Consider the following 21165-nt stretch of genomic DNA (forward strand, 5'->3'; position numbering starts at 1 on the left):
AATGAAGAAATGATGTGAAGAACATATCTGTAAGAAAAGAAGCCCAAAAATAGAAAAAAAATAGGAGGTTTATTCTGTAAATATACAGATTGAGACTTGTATAGAAAGCTAAAATCTGTTGTAATTTTGTGGAAAAAAATCTATTCATTCAAAATCAAATAGATGGTAAAAAATAATTTATTTATGGATTTAAATTAACTCGAACAAATACTTGGGAGTTATTTTGATTTGTCAAATATTGAATCAGAAAATAAGGTGATAGAAATGAATATTACTGGCAAGTTGCAAGAACACAGATATTTGAATTGTGAGAAGTTGAATCAAGTTGCTCTGCGCTTTGTTATACCATGATAGCAATGGCTATTTAAGTTTTTTGGGAGTGAAGTAAGCAATGCTTTGCACAATAAATGATGCTGATCTCGAGAAATGCTTCATATCTTCTAGAATTTTTGTTGCTGCTGTAAAATATTGCACAAGTTTAGAAAACTAGAGCTATGGCTTCAACGGATCTATGTTGAATTTGTGGAGATATTCTAGAGGTTAAAACTTAAAATGGAACTGCTTGGGCTTGTGGAAGGAAAGCGGTTAATTTAGTTTGCTTCCATAAGTTGCAGCTTGCAGAATTTTTTACCTAAAGACTGCTACTGAGGTTTGTGTGTCGATTTAAAAGCTTGAAGCCAGAGGAAAGCTTCAGAAAGTGAGTTTAGGCTAGGTACAAACTACAGAATAGCAAGCTGAAACTGGATCTGTTAATTGGCTACAAACAGTAACATAAAGATAGGAGAAGAAGAAGACGAAGGCATGGGAGAAGAGCAGATGTCCCATATACAAAGGTGAGTGAATTCTCACAAAATTTTATTGAACTTTATCAAATAAGATGATAGTGTCACTTTTTTATCAGAAAACTAAACTAATATAAGCTAAACTTGAATTTGTAATGAATCCCAAATGTCTGCATTGTTAGATTTTTGTGGCCTGTCATATGTGGCTTCCAAGATTCTGGAGGCCAGAGTCTTTGGAATTCTATAAGATAGCCTAAACCAATGGCCACGTAAGCTTTGTTATTGAGCTCAAATAGTACATACGCACCTTCTTTGGACACATGGAATTCTTTTTCCTAATCCTTCAAGAAGCATTACTCATCATCTTCTTATCCATATCCGGTCATCATTCTATTCTTATTAGCTGAAATATTTAGTGGCATTACCTATTCCTTACCTAATTTTGAGATGTTTATCCCACTCTTACAGGAGAGTCTCTCTCTCTCTTTCTCTCTCTCTCCCTTTAACCTTGCTTCATCCTTTTATCATCTTTACACTTCCTTTGTACTCCACTTCATATGTCATCCTTTAGCTCCTAGGGACTGTAAAATCGCTCTCAACTTCCTTTGGTTCTCCCATTACTTGTATGCAAGAACCACCTCAAACACCTTACTGAAGAACCAACCACTATAGTGCTGATTTGGCCTAGTAGGTGGTAATTCTCGTGGCGCATGGGTGATATGATCATCACCATGGTCTTAGATTCCACGAGTTGTCAAAATTTCCACTTTCCACCACCCCAGAAATCTAAGTGATTGTCAATTTCATCTTATGTAATTTTCGTTCAAATTTCCACGAATCATCTGAAATTTATCAAAATATTGAAATTACAATGATTTTTTTTTTTGAAAATTAACAGGAACAAGATTTCCTTGAAATTGAAATTTGAGATTCAAAACCCCAAATTGAAATTTCTCTTAATTAGTCTTCTATTTCATTGAAAATATAGACTAACAAGAAGGATATAACTTTTAGAATTTTAAAAATTTATGCAAAATTGAACTTAGATATTAATGCAACATTTTATTTGACCTTTTATGTAAAAAGTAACTACATTTGCATAATTTCTAGTATTTAACTGATTTATGAATGCTATTTATATTAACTGAAAACATGTTTATTATGATTATTGTATTGTACATGTTGGATTTCTAGTGAATAAATTAGGAAATTCTATTTTTTTTTTGCATTTTCTAGCCTAGAGATCTGCTGATTTTATGGTGGTTTGATTTGCTGATTTTTTGGCCTTCCTAATTTGGTGGCCTTCCTTTACCATTTATCTTGTAATTGTGTCTCTTGAAATTCAATAAGAATGGTTATTCTTCTTCTCAAAAAACCTTCATGGTATCAAAGCCTCATGATCTTTTTCTATATTGTTCTTTTTTTTGATGATGTCGTATAAGTTGGCGATGACTGGTGCCCAAAGAAATCCTACCGGCTCCTCCGGTACTACCGAAACCATTCCGCCCAATCCCACTATTCCTCCCAAGCTTGTATTTGCCGATTACTATTCATAGAATTCAGCCCTTTATCTCATGGTTACAAAACTCAATGGGCACAACTATCTCGAGTGGGCTCAGTTCGTAAAATTGGTGATTGATAGCAGAGGCCAAATGGGGCATTTGACTGGCGAAATATCGAAACCTGCTGCTGGTGACCCTAATCTAAAAAAATGGCAGTTTGAAAATTTTCTAATTATTGCTTGGCTCAACAATTCCATGAAACCTACCATTGGAAAACATCACCTATTTCTTCCTATTGCAAAAGATGTCTGGGAGGCTGTTCGAGATCTTTATTCGGACCTGGAGAATTCTTCAAAAATATTTGAGTTGAAAACTTGACTCTGGAGATCCAATCAGAATGATTGCGATGTTAGTACTTATTACAACGAATTGGTAATGTTATGGCAGGAACTTGATCAGTGTAATGATGATGTTTGGGAGAATTCGAACGACCTCGCTCACGACAAGAAGAGAGAGGAAAACGACAGGGTTTACATGTTTTTAGCCAGCCTTAATCAGAGTTTGGGCGAAGTCCGATGCCGCATTCTCGGTAGGAAGCCATTGCCCTCTATTCGGGAAGTTGTTTATGAAGTTAGACGTGTGGAGTCAAGGAGAAAAATCATGTTGCGCAACACGACCTGGTTTTAATCTGGAACCTGAGAGCTTTGCTCTTGTGTCAAGTGGTGTTGATTCTGACAACGACGGGCATAAGAAACCGTGGTGTGAACATTGCAAAAAACCGTGGCATACGAAGGAGACATGTTGGTAGCTTCATGGTAAACTAGCAAATTGGAAGCCAAAATCCAAACGTGACAGTCACAGCTACCAAGCCACTGCTGAAGAGACTCAGGAGCCTTCTACCAACTCGGATGCAGTCCCTTTTACCAAGGAGCAATTAGATCACCTGTACAAATTGTTTAAATCTCCAAAACTGTCCTTAACTCCGTCTTGTTCTTTGGTACAAAATGGTAACTCTCTTGCTACTGCGTCTTTAGGTTTTATTCCTAACTTTGTTTATTGTTGGATAATTGATTCTGGCGCAATTGATCATATGACTGGTTGCTCCAAATTGTTCTCATCCTATAGTCCGTGTGTAGGCAATAAAAAGTTCAAAATTGCAGATGGTTCACTCTCGGTAATTGCCGGGATAGGAACTATCAAACTCACTTCGTTGTTAACTCTCTATGATGTGCTCCACGTTCCCAATTTGTCTTGCAATTTGTTGTCCATCAGTAAAGTTACCTTTGATCATCAATGTCAAGCTAATTTCTACTCTTATTGTGAGTTTCAGGAATTGACCATGGAGAGGATGATTAGTAGTTCTAAGGAAAAAGATGGACTCTATTATTTTGACTATAGACCTAACTCAAGTAAACAATGTCAAAGTACTTGCTTAAATTTTGTTTTTGTTTTCAAAGATAATGATATCATGTTATGTCATTATAGGTTAGGCCATCCTAGTTTTCAATATTTAAAATACTCGTTTCCCAATTTTTTCGGAATAAAAGTCCGTCTTTTTTTCAATGTGAAGTTTGTCAGTTTGCTAAACATCATCGTGCATCCTTTTCCACCCAACCCTACAAACCAACTACACCATTTACTGTTATTCATAGTGATATCTGGGGCCCATGTAGAACATCTACGTATTCTGGCAAAAAATGGTTTGTAACCTTTATTGATGATCACACGAGATTAAGTTGGCTTTATTTGATGAAGGAAAAATTTGAAGTGGAAACAATTTTCAAAAAATTTTACACAATGGTAGAAACACAATTTCAAAAAAATATTCAAATATTGCGGAGTGATAATGGTTGAGAATATTTCAAAAAAATTTTGGGTCAATTTTTTCTTGAAAAAGGAATTGTTCATCAAAGCTCTTGTGTCGACACTTCGCAACAAAATGGTTTGGTTGAAAGAAAAAAACAAACACTTATTGGAAGTAGCTTGGGCATTCCTTTTTACCAATCAGGCACCTAAATATCTTTGGCGTGAAACCATTCTTACTGCTACATTTCTCATAAATAGAACGCCTAATAAGGTTTTAAGCTTTGAAACACCTTTTGATGTTTTTCATAAGTTTTATCCAACAAATCAGCTTTCTTCTTCTTTACCACTAAAGATATTTGGTTGTACCGCTTTTGTTCAGGGGGGCGAACCAAAACAAAGATTCGGTTGTGTTTCATGATTTTTTCCAAACTGAAGATTCGCAAAATGATCCTTCTACGACTTTGATTATTCAACCTCAAAACCCAAGCTTTATTATGCTAGGAGAAAGTGAGTCGAGTTTTTAGATACTGAAAAGGTAGGTCTTCCTACAGTGCCATCTCATGATGTTCATGATCCTATAATGACTAACAAAGGAGAAATAGAAAAACACACCACGGCGTTGGTAGCATTTGACATTGTCTACTCGCGACAAAGGAAAACTCGAAAGAAAGGGTCTTCCAATCCTTTACATTGTCCAGAATCCATAAACCCTCTAGGTAATGTTCGCACCGAGCCTTTACCTCATGTTCAGTCCATTTCATCTTTGAGTTCTGAGTCCTCTAGTTCTGAACCTGGGTCTGGTTCCAATCTTGAGTTTGATGATTCTGAACTTCCCTTTGCTGTCCGGAAGAGTGTGAGGTCTTGCACCCAACATCCATTTTCCAATTATGTGTCATATGAAAGTCTCACCTATTTTTTGTGCTTTTACCTCACAATTGTCTTGTATGGAGATTCCTAACACTGTGCAAGATGCTCTGAAAGTTCCTGAGTGGAAGGAGGCTGTCTTCGAGGAGATGAAAGCTCTTGAAAAAAATGGCACATGGGAGTTAGTTGATCTACCAAGAGGAAAGACAACTATAGGTTGCAAGTGTGTGTTTACAGTCAAGTATAACTATGATGGTTCTCTAGAACGGTATAAAGCTCTATTGGTCGCCAAGCGATTCACTCAGACCTATGGCATTGATTACTTGGAGACATTCGCCCCAGTCGCAAAGCTAAACTCTGTGAGAGTTCTTGTCACTTGCAGCTAATCGTGACTGGCCTCTACAACAGTTGAACGTAAAAAATGCATTTCTCAATGGAGACCTGGAGGAACAAATGTACATGGATGCACCTTCAGGATTTGGTGAAAAGTTTGGCTCAAAGGTGTGTAAACTGGAAAAGTCTTTATATGGGTTAAATAGTCACCAAGAGCTTGGTTTGAGAAATTCACTCAGTTTGTTAAAAGTCAGAGTATACTCAAGGGCAAGGTGATCATACGATGTTTATAAGACATTCACAGGATGGGAAGATAGTGATACTGATTGTGTATGCAGACGATATAATTCTCATTGGAGATGACATATTTGAGATAAACCGATTGAAGACTTCCCTCTCATCAGCATTTGAGATCAAGGACATAGGATCTCTGAGGTATTTCCTTGGAATGGAGGTTGCTCGGTCAAAGAAAGGTATTGTTGTCTCCCAACGAAAGTATGCCCTTGACCTCCTTAAGGAGATTGGGATGAGCAGTTGTAGGCTAGCAGACACTCTAGTAGATCCCAATCAAAAACTTGGAGATGACAAGGAAGGTGATTCGGTGAATACATCTCGGTATCAAAAATTGGTGGGAAAGTTAATTTACTTTATCACATACACAACTCGATATTGCTTTTGCTATGAGTTTGGTAAGCCAGTTTATGCATTCACCCTACGAGAAACATCTTGAAGCAGTTTATCGGATTCTCAGATACTTGAAAAGTACACCAGGCAAGAGTTTACTCTTCCAGAAGACCACACAACAGAACATAAAGGCATTCACTGATGCAGATTGGGTCGGCTCAGTTATTGACAGGAGATCCATGTTAGGATATTGTACTTATGTCTAGGGAAATATGGTCACATGGCGAAGCAAGAAACAGAATGTGGTTGCAAGGAGCAGTGCTGAGGCAGAATATAGGGCTATGGCTAATGGAGTTTGTGAGATGCTATGGTTGAAGAGAATTCTTGAAGAGCTGCGGATGCCGGTGAATATGCCAATGAAGTTCTATTGTGACAACAAAGCTGCCATAAGTATTGCTCAAAATCCAGTACAACATGATCGCACGAAGCATGTAGAGATTGACAGGCACTTCATAAAAGCGAAGATTGATAGTGGAGCTGTTTGCATGCCTTTTGTTCCTACTACTCAACAAATAGTCGATATCTTCACCAAAAGACTTTTCAGACCTAGTTTTGAGCTCTGTAAGCAAGTTGGGCATGATAGATATCTACGCTCCAACTTTACTATTTCGGATTCTAGTAGTTTTTGTTTCCTGTTTTCTAGCCTAGAGATATGCTGATTTGATTTGCTGATTTTGTGGCTTTCCTAATTTGGTGGCCTTCCTCTACTATTTATCTTGTAATCGTGTCTCTTGAAATTCAATACGAATGGTTATTCTTCTTCTCAAAAAACCTTCAATACACATTGCGCCTTATACACTGCATGCTTGTCATTAGTGTGCTTTATTTATAATATTTTAGATGTAAGTCTTGCATTATTATATCTATTAGTAGTTTCTAAGGTTTCATAAAAAATTTCCATGCTTTAGTACTAATTTCTATCATTTTTTAAAATCATAGTTATTGACATCACAATTGAAATTTCACATAGAAGTTTTGTACTTTGAAATCCTTGAAATTTTAGTTGAAATTGAGACTTGTAACCTTGATAATCACATGTATTAACGTAATTGTTCAAATAGTACAATAGTCGGACACTGCTCAAGGAGGTCTCCTTTTCTATTTATAACAAACTCTATGTATAATAAATTATGTTCATACCCTTGCGGCCTTACTAACATGCTAACTTGTAACACTCAAATAGGAGGATCTATATATGTGGTCATAAATTTAAGTAATTTTTATAAAGTATTTGCTTGAAATTTCATAGTTCGAGAAGGTTTAAAATGAAATCATGGTTCATTTTTGTTTTTTTTTTTGAAAATTTGATTGTATTTGATGAAATGTTTGGGAATGTAAATTCTAGAAAAATTTGAGGTCTTTTTATTTTGTTTCTAAATTATTCACAATCACATATTTTAATGTTTCCTCATCTTTCATTCATAATTTTCAAAATTTATTACAAGTTTCTGGTGTTTCTTTAAGTATAAATTGGAATTGTTATAAAAATCAAATTTTTTGTCGAAATTTCCATCAAGATTGAAATTTTAGTGCTTGTATATGCTATATGCTCAAGGCTTGTTACAAATGACTTTAATCTTGATACCCTCTAAATATCTCTTAAATATATCATCCTTGATATTTTGACTTCATATAAAGGGTTGTTTAATGAGCTTTTGTACGGTTTTACTGAACAAAATGACAATCAATCTCGGTATGTTTTGTCTTGTCATGGAAAACTTGATTGGAAGTAATATGAACATCCATTTGATTATCAAAGCCGCTTGATTGTAGTGAGCATATACCCTTAGTAGAATTTTTATACAATAGTAGTTTCCAGTCAAGTATAAATATGACACCATATGAAGCTTAATATGGGAGACTTTGTAGATCACTGGTGTGTTGGGTCGAAATTGGAGAAAATCAAATGCTTTGTCCAGATTTGATTCAAGAAACTACTAAGAAGATTAAGCAAGTAAGCCATCATATCCTTGCAGCCCAAAGCTGACAAAAGAGTTATGCTAATTAAAGAAGAAGGCCACTTGAATTTGAAATTGGAGAATTTGTATTCTTAAGGGTATCACCTTGAAAAGGGATTTCTTGATTTGGGAAGAGGGGTAAACTATAACCTCATTATGTGGCTGTTTCAAATTGTCAAATGAGTTGAAGAAGTAGCATATAAATTAATGTTGTTGTCTTAGTTAGCTCATAATCATGGTGTTTTCCATGTCTCAGAGCTTCAAAAGTATGAATGAGATCAGAGTCATATTCTTGAATGATCCAATATTTCGTTAAGGGAGGATGCCAGTTATGGAGAAAATCCTATCCAGATTTTTGAAAGGAATAAGAGTGTCTTAAGGAAAAAGGTTATTCCCTTGGTCAAAGTATTATGGCAACAACATGGTGTAAAGGAAGCAACTTGGGAATAAGAAATCGACATGGCTGAAAGATATCCTCATTTGTTTACAACCTAAGGTTGGATGAAATATTGGAAATTTCGAGGATGGAATTTCCTAAGGAGGAGGGAATTGAGATAACCATACCCTTTAGGCCAAAGTAAATTTAAATTACTTTGATAAATTTGCAACCATGTCATTAATTAAGTTATGTTAATTGATATTGAAGTTCCATTCCATCTATAGTGGTATGAAGGACTTAGATGAGAGGAAATTAAGAGGGTAATGCTAAAACATAAATAGCACAAGAGTGGGGGTATTTGAGGTGGCGTAATAGGGAATGGGAATTTTTGCCTTCAAGAGTTGCATCAAGGGGCATTCTTGTCTTATGGGATTTGTGCTTTATTTTGAAAGTGGATATGTTGATGAGGTTTTTTTCCTTGTTGGTTTTATTCGATTTTAGAGGGAGTGGTTAGTGGTGGGTCTCTTCAGTTTACGATTCTTCTAGGTTTACCTTGGGGAATTCATTTTGGGATGAGCTCAGCTTTATTTTGGCTTTTACTCTCTATGTGGATCATGGGATGTGATTTCAATGCAGTTAGATTTCTTAAGAGAAGAAAGGGGGGAAGTAGAACTACTGCAAGTATGCTCAATTTGATATTTTTGTTAGGGGTTGTAAGTTGAGAGATCTTCCTTAGGAAAAAGCTTCGTTCACTTGGTTAGTTAGGGGGGGATAAAGTGGTAGCTAGTAGATTGGGTAGATTTTTGTTCTGCAGTGAGTGGGAAGATGAGTTTCCTAATCTATCTCATTTGGCTCTTCATAAGACTACTTCTGATCACTTTCCCAATTTTTCTAGAGTCTAGTAAAGTGTTGTGGGGCCCTACTCGTTTCAAGTTTGAGAACATTTGACTTAAGCATGCAACTTTTAAGCCTTTGGTTAGGGATTTGTGTGGAGAGGATATGGAGAGTGGTTGGGATTGTTTTATATTTGCGAGGAAGTTAAAAGGCTGAAGGAAAAACTAAAAGTTTGTAGTAAGGGGGAGTTTGGTGATTGTAGGCTTAGAAAATATAGTATTTTGAGTGAATCAGTAGGTCTGGATAGTAAGGAGGAGGAGGTAATGTTGTCGGACAGTGAGAAGGCTAGAAGAGCCTCTATTAAAAACGAGTTAGAAGATGTGATCTTCCAGGAAATGAGGAGTTGGAGACAAAAGACTAAATTTAAGTGGGTGAAAGATGGTGATTGTAATTCCTTTTTTTTTTTTGTTTCCCCATAGATTAGCCAATGGAAGTAAGAGAAGACTTTGATTAGGGAGCTAGAGTTGGGGGATGGGAGGACTACTAATGACCAGCATTTGATATCTCCTATTATTACTAACATCTTTTGCAATTTGTATTTAGACTTAATAGATCTATGATTGAGGGTTTAGATTAGGATCCTAACTCTGCTGATCAATTGCTTTGGCTTGAGAGACCTTTTGATGAGGAAGAAATGAGTTAGAGATAAGGCTTCAGGTTCGGATGGGTTTAGCATGGCATTATTTTAAGATTGTTGCGAAATGCTTAAGGCTGATTTGATGAAAGTTTTCAGTGAGTTTTATGGGAACAGGATTTTAAGCAAGAGTATCAACTCTAGAGCTGTAGTGCCTAAGAAAGCTAGATCTTCTAAGGTGGAGGACTTTAGACTTTGTCTCTAGTGTGTATTATCACTAAAGTCTTAGCTAATAGGTTCGTAGGAATAAGAAGAGGGTGCTTATTTTTAAAGTAGATTTCGAGAAAGCTTATGGCAGGGTGAGTTGGAATTTTTTCATTTTGTGGATAAGGTATTCGTGCAGAATGGTTTTGGGGAGCAAGACGTTGGTGGATTAGGGGCTACCAATCTAATGTTTGGTTTTCAGTTATTGTTAATGGTGCACCTAAATCTTGGTTTACTGCTTCGAGAGGCATTAGACAAGGTGACCCGTTATCCCCCTTTTTGTTTGTAGCTAATGTTTTAAGTAGGATAGTGATAGAGGGTTGGTTAAGTGATTTGATGTGGGGAATGAGGGCGTGGTAGTCTTTCATTTTCAATTTCCTAATGATGCCATTTTCTTTCTTGATGACCATAATCTTTCATTTAGAAGAATTTTGGGTATTCTTAATGTTTTTGGAGAGTTTTTGGGCTTAAGATTAATATGGAGAAAAGTGGCAGCCTTAAATGTCCACGACGAGGAGTAGAGTTTGGGCAGCAGATGCAGGGTGTGGTTTATCAAAATAGCCCCTAACTTGTATAGGGGTTCCATTCGGTGGGAATCCTGGAGGGGCGGATTTTTGAAATCTAGTGGTGGAGAGGATTATGAAGAGATTAGTCGGGTGGAAGGGTGCCCTTTTCTCGTTTGGCAATAGAATTACACTTATCTAGGCTTGTCTCTTTAGTATCCCTTTGTACTTTTTATCTGTTTTTAGAATACCAGTAGGAGTTGTGAGCAAGCTTGAGAGAATTATGAGGGATTTTTGTGGTTTGGTTTGGGGGGTTGTAGGGAACATTTATTAAATTGGGCAGAGGATAGTGAGTCTAAAAATGAGGGGGAGGGGGGTTGGATCTTGGTAACTTGATTTCTAAAAACACTGCTATTTTAGCTAAATGGTTGTGGCGCTTCCCCTTGGAAGATAATTCTCTATGGCATGGAGTTATTCACCATAAGTTTGGGTTGGATGAGAATGAGTGGGATGCCAATGCTAGCTTGAGATGTTCTTTGGGGAGTCCGTGGAGGTCTATTTCCTATATTTACTTTATTTTTACCCCTCAAACTATTTTTGTAGTGGGGAGGGGATCCCGGATTCGTTTTGGGAAGACCCATGGTTCGGAACAATTCCTTTTCCATTTCTTTCTGCATCTTTTTAGATTATGCTCGGAGCCAGACAAAGTTATTTTTTTTCTTTGTTTGATAATGGGAGGGGCTTTCCAGTTACTTGGAATCTTCATTTCAGGATACCTCTGAATGATAGGGAGTAGGGAGATGGTGAAGTTGTCTTCTTTGTTCTCCTTATTGAACAATTGCAAATTATCCTCAGGTAGGGATGTTCTTTCTTGGTGTCTAGATCATTTGGGGGTGTTTTCTTGTAAATCATACTTTGAATTTTTGACCTATTCAAATTATCCCTTTCCTCTTTATTTAGTTATTTAGAAGGTTAGAGTTCCCCTAAAAGTTAAAGCGTTTACTTGGTTGGTTGTACTTAACAAAATTAATACGAATGACTTGCTGCAGATTTGGAGACCTTTGAAGGCTCTCTCTCCAGGTGTTTTTGCATGCTCTGTTATAGGAATTCTGAAACAGTCTGTCACCTCTTTTTGCATTGTGATTTTGCGAGGAGGATTGGAATAAATTGTTCGGAGTTATGGAAGAGAGTTGGGTCTGCCCTTATTCAGTGGAAGATATGTTGATCACTTCTTTTGCGGGCTTTGGAAGAAGGAAGGAAAGGGCAGCTCTATGGAAGTGTAGTAAGTATGCAGTTTGATGGGGTCTTTGGTTGAAACGAAATGTACGGATTTTTATAGAAAGAAGTTGAATTTGTGTTTGGTGTGGGAAAAGATTCAGTTCTTGACTTCTTTATGGTGTATTGGGTTTTGAATTTAAGAGAAGCTATCTTTCAGGATTTAAATAGGGATTGGAGGAATTGGTCGGTCTGATTGTTTTTAATGTTTTAGTTTTTCTCTGGTTTGTTCCAGATATTTTGGGAAGATGCCTTTTCTCCCCATTGTGAATTTTATTCCTATTAATGAATTTCTTTTGCTTTCAAGAAAAACACAACTAGGTGCAAGGAAAAAAAAAGAGGGGCATTCTGAAACCAGATGTGACACCTAGCAGCTCTACTGGCCAGCAAAAGCCACCTGGCAGCACCTCAAACCAGCAGCAAACATCTGGCAGGCACCGCAGACCAGCAGCAGACACCTGGTAGGACTGCACGCCAGGAGCAGATCGCTGGTACACAGCTGGCAACACTGCAGTGGCTGCTGTTCTTCTCTGTTTCCAGCAATGAGCATACCACCAATAGCAAAATATACCTTACCAACTGCCGTAAACCTAAATTTTTGGAGGAAACTTAAAATGACTTGGAGAAGCTGAAAAAGATAGGTGTTCCTAATTGCAGTTATTCATCTAGGGATTTTGGATAAAACGGAAATTTGCCTAAGAAAAAGGGTTATAAACTTGCATTGAATTGAATCCTAAGAAGGAAAGATTTAAGGTTGTTATTTTTAAGCAGATATGGCTGCACATAGGTTATCATGGTTTCATATTTGTTTTAGTTGAGAAATTGCAAGTGACTGATGTTGATCTCGTCGAATGATAGTTTTACTTGCTATGGCATAGCTTCTGTGCATATATTTAATTGTTATCATGCAAAAAAGCTGGAACCACCTCCAGAGGGTATTTCTGTGTTAAGTCGCTGAGTTGGCCAAGCTGGAAATTGGCACTGACTTGAGATAAGAATTGCACTTGGGAACTGCTATGTTGAAAAAGTGTTGAATGCATACTATTTGATTGTTTTGCGATGGTAACTTTAGATAAAGTGATTGATCATAAAATAGAATGTGTTCATGCACTATATGATTATGGATGCATTTACAGAGTTATATCTTAAAGTATTGAAATTCATATTTAAGTAAGGGGATTAAGAATGTCTGATGAGCTTGTGATTGCTTTCCCAGCTCCTTGACAATTTCAGGTTCAAACTGAAGGAGAGCCCTACTTATTAGGTTTTTTGAGAGACTCCTGTTTTGACATGTACTATAGGTTGGTAAGAAGATATTATGCTAGGTTTAGAATGCAAGAATGGGATGGAATTTAAGTAAGAATGGAATGGGTATTCACCTTCCATTGTTTGGTCGCAAACATAGAATGACAATGGAATGGAATGAATATTCCCATTCTCATTTCCGTTCCCATGTTTGGTGTAAAAGATTGTAATGATGGAATGGAATAACAATATTTTTGAATAAAACAATATTCCTGGATTAAGTAATTTAATTTTATAATAACTCATCTGAAAATTATTATATAATTTATTTATATTATATATATTTCAATATCTAGAATAAGTTGGTACAAACTATTTTTTTGGGTCATAAGACCGATGAATATTTTAATAAGATCATTCCTAATGCAATCTTGTAGGCAAAAGCTATATATTATTCTTTGCATTGGCATTTAAAAAAAAATAATTAAAAAATCCAGGTACAGTATCACGACAGCTTTATGAAAAATTAACCAAGAGGACTAGCGAAGAACAAAACAAGACTTGAACAAAAGAAAAAGAGATGAATCAGATGATGTCAGAGCACCATTGATGATGCCAGTGCAAGCTCATGATCTCATGCTGAGGCGCAAGCTCAAGATCATCCTCAAGTGCAACCGCTGAAATTCATCCGGCAATATTGTCAGAGGCATTCACCAAGGATGCAATGATTGCGTGGTTCCAAGGTGAGTTTCAGTGGCAAACGAATCAACATCCTCTGCAATCATTTGATGCAGTGCCAGCAGTGGCAGATCCAAGTATTCATAGGTGTTTGTGGGGATTTACGGGCGGTGGCTGAACTGGATTCCAGTCCTCCAAATGCATAAGTTTCCGTCAGTTCGAGGGAGTTGGAGAGGTCCTTCCCTCCCACTCAAATTTGATTCACACTTTGGATGAGGATAAGCATTCCTCCCAAATTTGGAAGGAATGTCCATTCTCACTTTTAGTGGGAATAGGCATTCTTAGGGAATGAGCATTCTTACTTCTAAAAGCACACCCAACCTAAGATTAGAGATACTAAGCTTGTATTTTGTTGGCGGATATGGTTTTAATCTAGGAAGTTTAAAAAATGTAAAGTACAACCCAATGTCAAGAGCCTGTCAATGGAAGAAATTTTTTTTTTTTCCAGTTGCTTTATGAAATATATGTATCTTATGCTTTAACAAATATTCACTCTTAATTGGCTTCTAACTTGCTTCCAAATGGTGGTTTTGCGAAACAGTTCTTGCCTAGGCCTGGTGTCTCCATTGGATATTAGATGGAATCATGGCCAGTCACGTGCTGAAAATGGGGATGTGACAGGAAAACTCTTTATACACTGGTGCATGGTGTTGGACTGCCAGATGATGGGCTGGTTTGTGAGGGTGCAGCACCAGTAGGAGACAAGATTGAAAATTTTGGGGTAAACAGTGATGTTGGCTTTTCAAAAAGATGCCTGGAACTATTGTCAATCAGAGACCCAGTGGCACATAGATTTCTGGTGACATTTCTGACAAAATTCTGACGACTGTGTTAACCTGATGGGTCAAAATGTTGTTGAAAGTGTTTAAGGGAGCGCAATGCTGTACATGATGGTGATGATTTCAGGAGTTCAGGATTTCTTAGGATTGCTCTGATAGAGAATAGAAGAGTTTGTTGTAACATGAGAACCTAATGCAGCAGTTTCCCACTTATGTATAATATATCTTATGTACCCCGTAATAACTATCACACCCCTTAGTATGGTAACAGCGCTGATTAAACGCCTGTGATAGAACTAGTTTTAAATTAGGCTTAATTTGATCTTGCCTCACAAGTACAAGTTAACTTGCAACACTTCATTACTTATAATTTTGTAAATGCTTCATGATCCTTGGTATTATTTGATTTTCTTTGGTCTTCTTTATTTATGTTCCTAACTGCTTCTCATGACCTATGTGCTGTGTGCTGCATATGTTTGGCTTTTGTAATGCCAGTACTTTTCTGGGCCTGCCTGGCGATCTCTGAATGGGAAGCAGAAACAGATCGTGTGTCTCTCTGTTTATTATGCAGCTAACTGGATACGGGAGTTGGTAACACAGTTGATTCATTGCTGTAACTCTAATGTTTCATGCGTCTGTTTTAATATTTTAATTTTTATCAGTTGTACAGGATCTAACACTTGTATACTGCTTGTAGCTTAATGCATTCTGTACGCAAGTTGTAAAATCTCAACCTACAAGTCAGGCTTCAAAAGATGAAGTCATTGTCAAGCTATTGAAGCGCTTGAGGAACCTTGTGTATGTCCTTCCTCAAAAACGTATTAACACTGTTAATAATATGTACATCTGTTTTAAGATTAATGTAAAATCATTTACATCATCCTTTTGGGGATATAGATGTCCAAAATAAAAAGGACACTTAAATGTTTTCTGTTAATGAATTCCCTGGGGCCTGTAGTTAGTCTTTTACTATTTAAGGAAATTCTCATTCAATACATTAGAAATCATCACATTTCAAGTGAACAGATTCATAAAATTCAGTGATATTTTCTTAAATTAACACTTTACTACTGCCCTTGGTGTACTAGCTAACAAAATCTGTGACATCCTTATCCATTTGTAAAACTCAGGAATAGTTACTATTTTTTGCATATCTGATCCATGATATTGTGAAGAATTTATGTTACTCTGTCAAAAAGCCTGTTGTGGTTGATGAAGCTTGAAGCTATGATCGATTATGACCCAACCTAAAAACCGAAGGTCTTAGGTTGTAGACTAACCATGCTTATCAAGCCCTAATGCTCAAAATATTTCACCTCATTTCTGAAAGGCAACAGTGATAGTAAATGTAGTGGCTTTTAAAGTTGAAACTTCTTTTGTTCCTATTAAGAGTTAATTAAAATGAATGACCTAACTTGAAAATAGGTAACTCCCTCTATTTATAATACAAATTAAATACATTCTAATGACAATAATACCCTTACTAATTCTCACTAATTAACATGCTAATACACTCAGTAATAATAATGCTAAAAGACATATATAACCTCCAACACTCCCCCACAAGCTGGAGCATAATTGTCATATGCTCCTAACTTGTTACAAATGACTTTAACCGAGCACCGCAACGCTTTGGTAAACAAATCAGCAAGCTGGATGTCCGACTTCACATAAGTGGTTGTAATGAGCTTCTGCACAAGTTTCTCCTGAACAAAGTGCCAATCAACTTTAATGTGCTTCGTCTGCTCATGAAAGACCGGGTTGGAGGCAATATGAAGAGTAGCTTGATTATCATAGATCAACTTCATAGGCTAAGAAATGCGAAAAACCCAATTCTTCCAACATATTCTTTAACCAGATAAGTTCACAGGTAGTGTGAGCCATAACTCTATATTCCGATTTAGCACTTGACCTTGCCTCCACAGTTTGTTTCTTACGTTTCCAAGAACCAAATTATCACCAACCAAGATACAATACTTGGTGGTGGATCTCCGATTGGAAGGCGATCCAGCCCAATCTACATCTGTATATCCATGGATATAAGTTTGACCCTGATTACGATGTAAAAGACCTCTCCTAGGTGCACTTTTGAGATATCTAAAGATGCAAATTACTGCGGCCCAATGACTTGTCCTCGAAGAATCTAGAAATTGACTCACAAGACTTATTGCAAAAGATATATCCGGTTGAGTAACTGTGAGATTATTCAACTTTACAACAAGTTTTCGGTATTGTCCAAGATTAGGTAGCAAATCACCCATATCTAGCATTAACTTGTTGTTAGGATCCATGGGTGTATCAATCGGTTTAGATCCCAACTAGCTAGTTTCATCCAATAGATCAAGAACATACTTCCTCTGTGACAGAGCAGTTTCGATACAAAATCTAGATACTTCTATACCCAAGAAGTATTTCAGTGGTCCAAAATCTTTGGTCTGAAACTTAGTCTGTAGAAAAAGTTTGAGACTCTGAATGCCTTCATCATCATCACTTGTAATGACAATATCTTCCACATAAACAATAAGAAGGATCCTACCCGATGTAGTATAACGATAAAACATGGAATGATCCATTGCACACCGTTGAAGACCAAACTCAAGTACTACAACATTGAAACGACCAAGTTACACTCTGGGAGACTATTTTAAACCATATAACGCCTTCTTGAGGTGACACACTAAGTCTTCCCCCCCCCCCCCCCCCTCTGAGCAACAAACCCAGATGGTTGCTCCATATAAACCTCCTCCTCTAGGTCACCATGGAAGAAGGCATTTTTCACATCTAGCTAATTCAAAGGCTAGTGACAAGTAGTAGCCAAGGAGATGGACAGACGTACTAATGTAAGTCTGGCGACCTGAGGAATGTATTAGAATAATCCATACCATGCACCCAAGTGTATCCCTTAGCAACAAGACGAACCTTTAGACGAGCCACAAAACATTAGGGTTGACTTTCACAGTGTAAACCCAATGACAACCAACCATAGACTTATCAGGAGGAAGAGGTACCAAGTCCCAAGTACCATTGTCATGTAAAACATTCATTTCTTCAACCATAGCATCCCTGCACCCTGAATGGGCTAAGGCTTTTGAAACAAATTTAGAAAGGGTAGTAGATGATAAAGCAGTGACAAAACGATAATAGGAGGGTGATAAGGAGTCATAAGAAACATGGTTGGAAATGGGGTGTTATGTACATGTGCCTGTACCTTTCTGAATAGAAATAGAAGGATCAACATCATAGGAAGTATGATCATCATACGTGGAAACCAAAGGCACGATAGTAGAAGTTAGAGGGGACTCTCTTCCTTGGAGCTGTTGTCGTGAATACACCTGCAAATTAGGATGATCAAGGCAATGAGAAGGACTTGAACTACATGGAGACTCAGATGGTTGGTTGAGGAAGGACAACAACGTAGAATCTAGAAGATTAGTCAAATGAAGAGACTCATTGAGCTCAGGAGTGCTCAATGACTGGGTGTAGTAAGGTGTAGACTCAAAGAAGGTAACATTGGTAGAAACAAAGAAGCGATGCAGCATGAGGATCCAATTTGTCCACCTCAAGAGTTAGTTGATGAACAAAGGACACAGCCAAATATACGAGGAGGAAGAGAAAATAAAGGTGAATTAGGATAGAGAATGGTGTATCGAATTTTACCACTAAGAACAGAGGATGACATTCTGTTGATTAGATAACAAGTAGCAAATATAAAATCACTCCAAAACACTTTAGGTACATGCATTTGATCAAGTAAAGTGTGGGTAATTTCAAGATGTCTATTTTTCCACCCTGCAACCCCATTTTGTTTAGGAGTGTGGGCACAAGATGATTGATGAATAATACCAAACTGAGTCATATAAGTAGTGATTTGTGCACTGAAAAACTCTAAAGTGTTATCACTTCAAAGTATTTGAATTGGCAAGCCAAATTAAGTCTTTATTTCAGACCCAAAGGTACAAAATACATGAAATAAATTAGAACGATCTTTTATTAAATATAACCAAGTCATTCTTGAATAATCATCCACAAAGGTTACAAAGTATTGGAAACCCAACTTGGACACGACCTTACTAGGACCTCGGACATTTGAATGAATTAACACAAAAGGGCTTGCAGCTCGTTTATTGACCCGGGAAGCGAAAGAAACACGATGGTGCTTTCCCAACTGACAAGACTCACAATTGAGACTAGACACAAAACTCAAACTAGGAACAAGACATTTTAACTTTTCCAATGAAAGATGACCTAGGCAACTATGAATTTGGAAAGGTGTGGCAGCAGTAGTGCAAGCGGTAGAAGGAGATAGCGGCTCAAAGTGATAGAGTCCACTAGCTTCACGCCCCCTGTCAATTGTCTTTCTCGTCTTCGAATCCTTAATAACCACAAGATTAGAGAATATTGTCATTGAGCAATTCATGGATTTAGTAATTTTGCTAACGGACATAAGATTGAAGGGAAATTTGGGAATATATAAAATCGAACGAAGAGAAATAGAAGAAGTGGGATTTACAGTGTAAACCTCAATTCCCTTAATTGCAGTAGTGGATCCATCAACAAGAGTAACACAAGGTAAATTTGCAAGATATTGAAGAATGGAGAAAAGTTAGGTATACTTGTGATATGATTAGTGGCAGTGGAGTCTATGACCCAAGGACTAGGACGAGAAGTACTGGATGGCAGACATAATGTGTGATTACCTGTTTGGGCTAGAGATGTGATGGGAAGAGAAGCTTGTTGTGACCCTTGATACTGTTGAAACTTGGAATACTCTTTCTCTGACATATAGATAATACGTTGCCCCCCACTCGACCCCAAAGTTGAGGAGTCAGTGGTAGCTGCATTGGCTGCCACCAAAGGTGTGAAGTCAGTGGTGGCTGCATTGGCAACACACGAAGGTCTGCCATGAAGATCCCAACATTGCTCAATAGTATGATTATTCCGTCCACAATGAGTGCATTGTGAGGAGTACCTCTGCGTCATTTGTCTCTTCACTACAACTAGTTGAACCATCACGATAACTTTTGCGGTTGTTTGGTAGAGAACTAGAATCACTCTGTGTAGCAAAGGCTCTCCTCTTAGAGTCATATGCAAGAGCAGGAGATAGTGTGCTAAAGGAAGCTCGAAGGACATGAGAATATACATCAGCAAATGATGGCAGCTTGGCACTACTGAGTATCTGAGGCTGAACTGCCTCAAACTTAGGTCTCAAGCTTGCTAGAACATGAAGAACTATCATATACTTCCTCTGCTTCTGCATCTTGCGAGTGTTGGCAGTTATAGGTTGCACAACGTTAAGCTCCTTATGAATAGGCTTCATCTCTCCAAAATAATCTGCAATGCTCTTATCTCCTTATTGTAAATGAAAGTACAACTGGGATAAATCATACATCGTGTAATGTTACCGGAGTATAGAAGTTTGACATAATCCTGAATCTCCTTGCTTGTATCTAGATGCATACACATCCATTGAATTCCGTGAAAGGGAAACAATCAAGGCATCTTCTTGAACCCACACATTTTTTCTCTTCTCACCATAAGAATCAGATTGGTGCAAGTGGTTAGATTTTCCTAATCCTACTAAATTAATCCGAACTGCTTTAGACTGTTGAAACATAGTTGTTCCCATCCAACATTTGAGTCGTTATTTGTGACAACAGTGTGGGAAACAAATTTTTGGGATTTATAGATTCCATCCCAACACTCACAAATGGGCAATCACACCAAAAACTAATCGGGACAATCACAAACTATGTGAAGCACTGATACAACGACGGACGAGGTGAACAACTCACCGATGGATATAGTGCTGCCACAGCACTCAAAAATCAGCTGCCACACCAAAAACAAGAAGAACAATCAATAATCGGAACAATCCCAAACCATCTGAAAGCACTGACGCAACCACAAATGAGGTAAACAACTCACCAACGGATATAGCACTGCCACAGCCTCACAACTGAACATACCAACGCTGCCACGGCTCCAAAAAACTCACAAGGATGCCCTCACAAATCCTGAACAGAATTAACGGAATACCGCAAGTGCATTGGTCGAAAAAGGTTGAATTTTGAGCAAAAAATTGGCCTAACTGCTTGATAATATAGTGCAAAGAAGGAATCAGAGTATGGCAGAAGAAAGGAAAAAAGGAAAAAAGTGGCCAGAACTTCACTCACACGCTGGCGCATGGAGTCAGCCCTGCCGGCATTTGGCCGGTGTGTGGGGGCGCTTAGAGTGCCCTCCGACGATGGGATTTTGTGGGGTGGGTCGTCAGGGGGGTCTGATTATGGGTGTATGGTTGGTTTTGTGATTTAGTATGGGATGGAGGTGGATCTGGGAAGAACAGCTGCGGGAATGCTGTTTTCTGGCAACGACTGAGGGAAGTAGGGTTTAGATAGGATCATGCTCCGATACCGTGTTAAGATTTAATTAAAATGAACGACCTAACTTGAAGATAGGTCTGTCCCTCTATTTATAATACAAATTAAATACATTCTAATGACAATAATATCCTTACTAACTCTCACTAATTAACATACTAACACACTCAATAATAATAATAATACTAAAAAACATATATAACCTCTA

General features: G+C 37.5%; 1 protein-coding gene across 3 annotated transcripts in view; it reads left to right on the forward strand.

Annotated features, from left to right (window-relative positions):
* The window catches only part of LOC131149872 (uncharacterized), a 72226-nt gene that overhangs the window by 22487 nt on the left and 28574 nt on the right, over nt 1-21165 (forward strand). For all 3 annotated transcript variants that reach the window (XM_058100659.1, XM_058100660.1, XM_058100661.1), the window contains 2 exons: nt 15076-15171; nt 15278-15378. In XM_058100659.1, the coding sequence (XP_057956642.1) occupies nt 15076-15171; nt 15278-15378 (197 nt within the window). The remainder of the gene's footprint in view (nt 1-15075; nt 15172-15277; nt 15379-21165) is intronic.

The sequence above is a fragment of the Malania oleifera genome, chromosome 2 (assembly GCF_029873635.1).
Source record: "Malania oleifera isolate guangnan ecotype guangnan chromosome 2, ASM2987363v1, whole genome shotgun sequence".
NCBI classification, from domain to species: Eukaryota; Viridiplantae; Streptophyta; class Magnoliopsida; order Santalales; family Ximeniaceae; genus Malania; species Malania oleifera.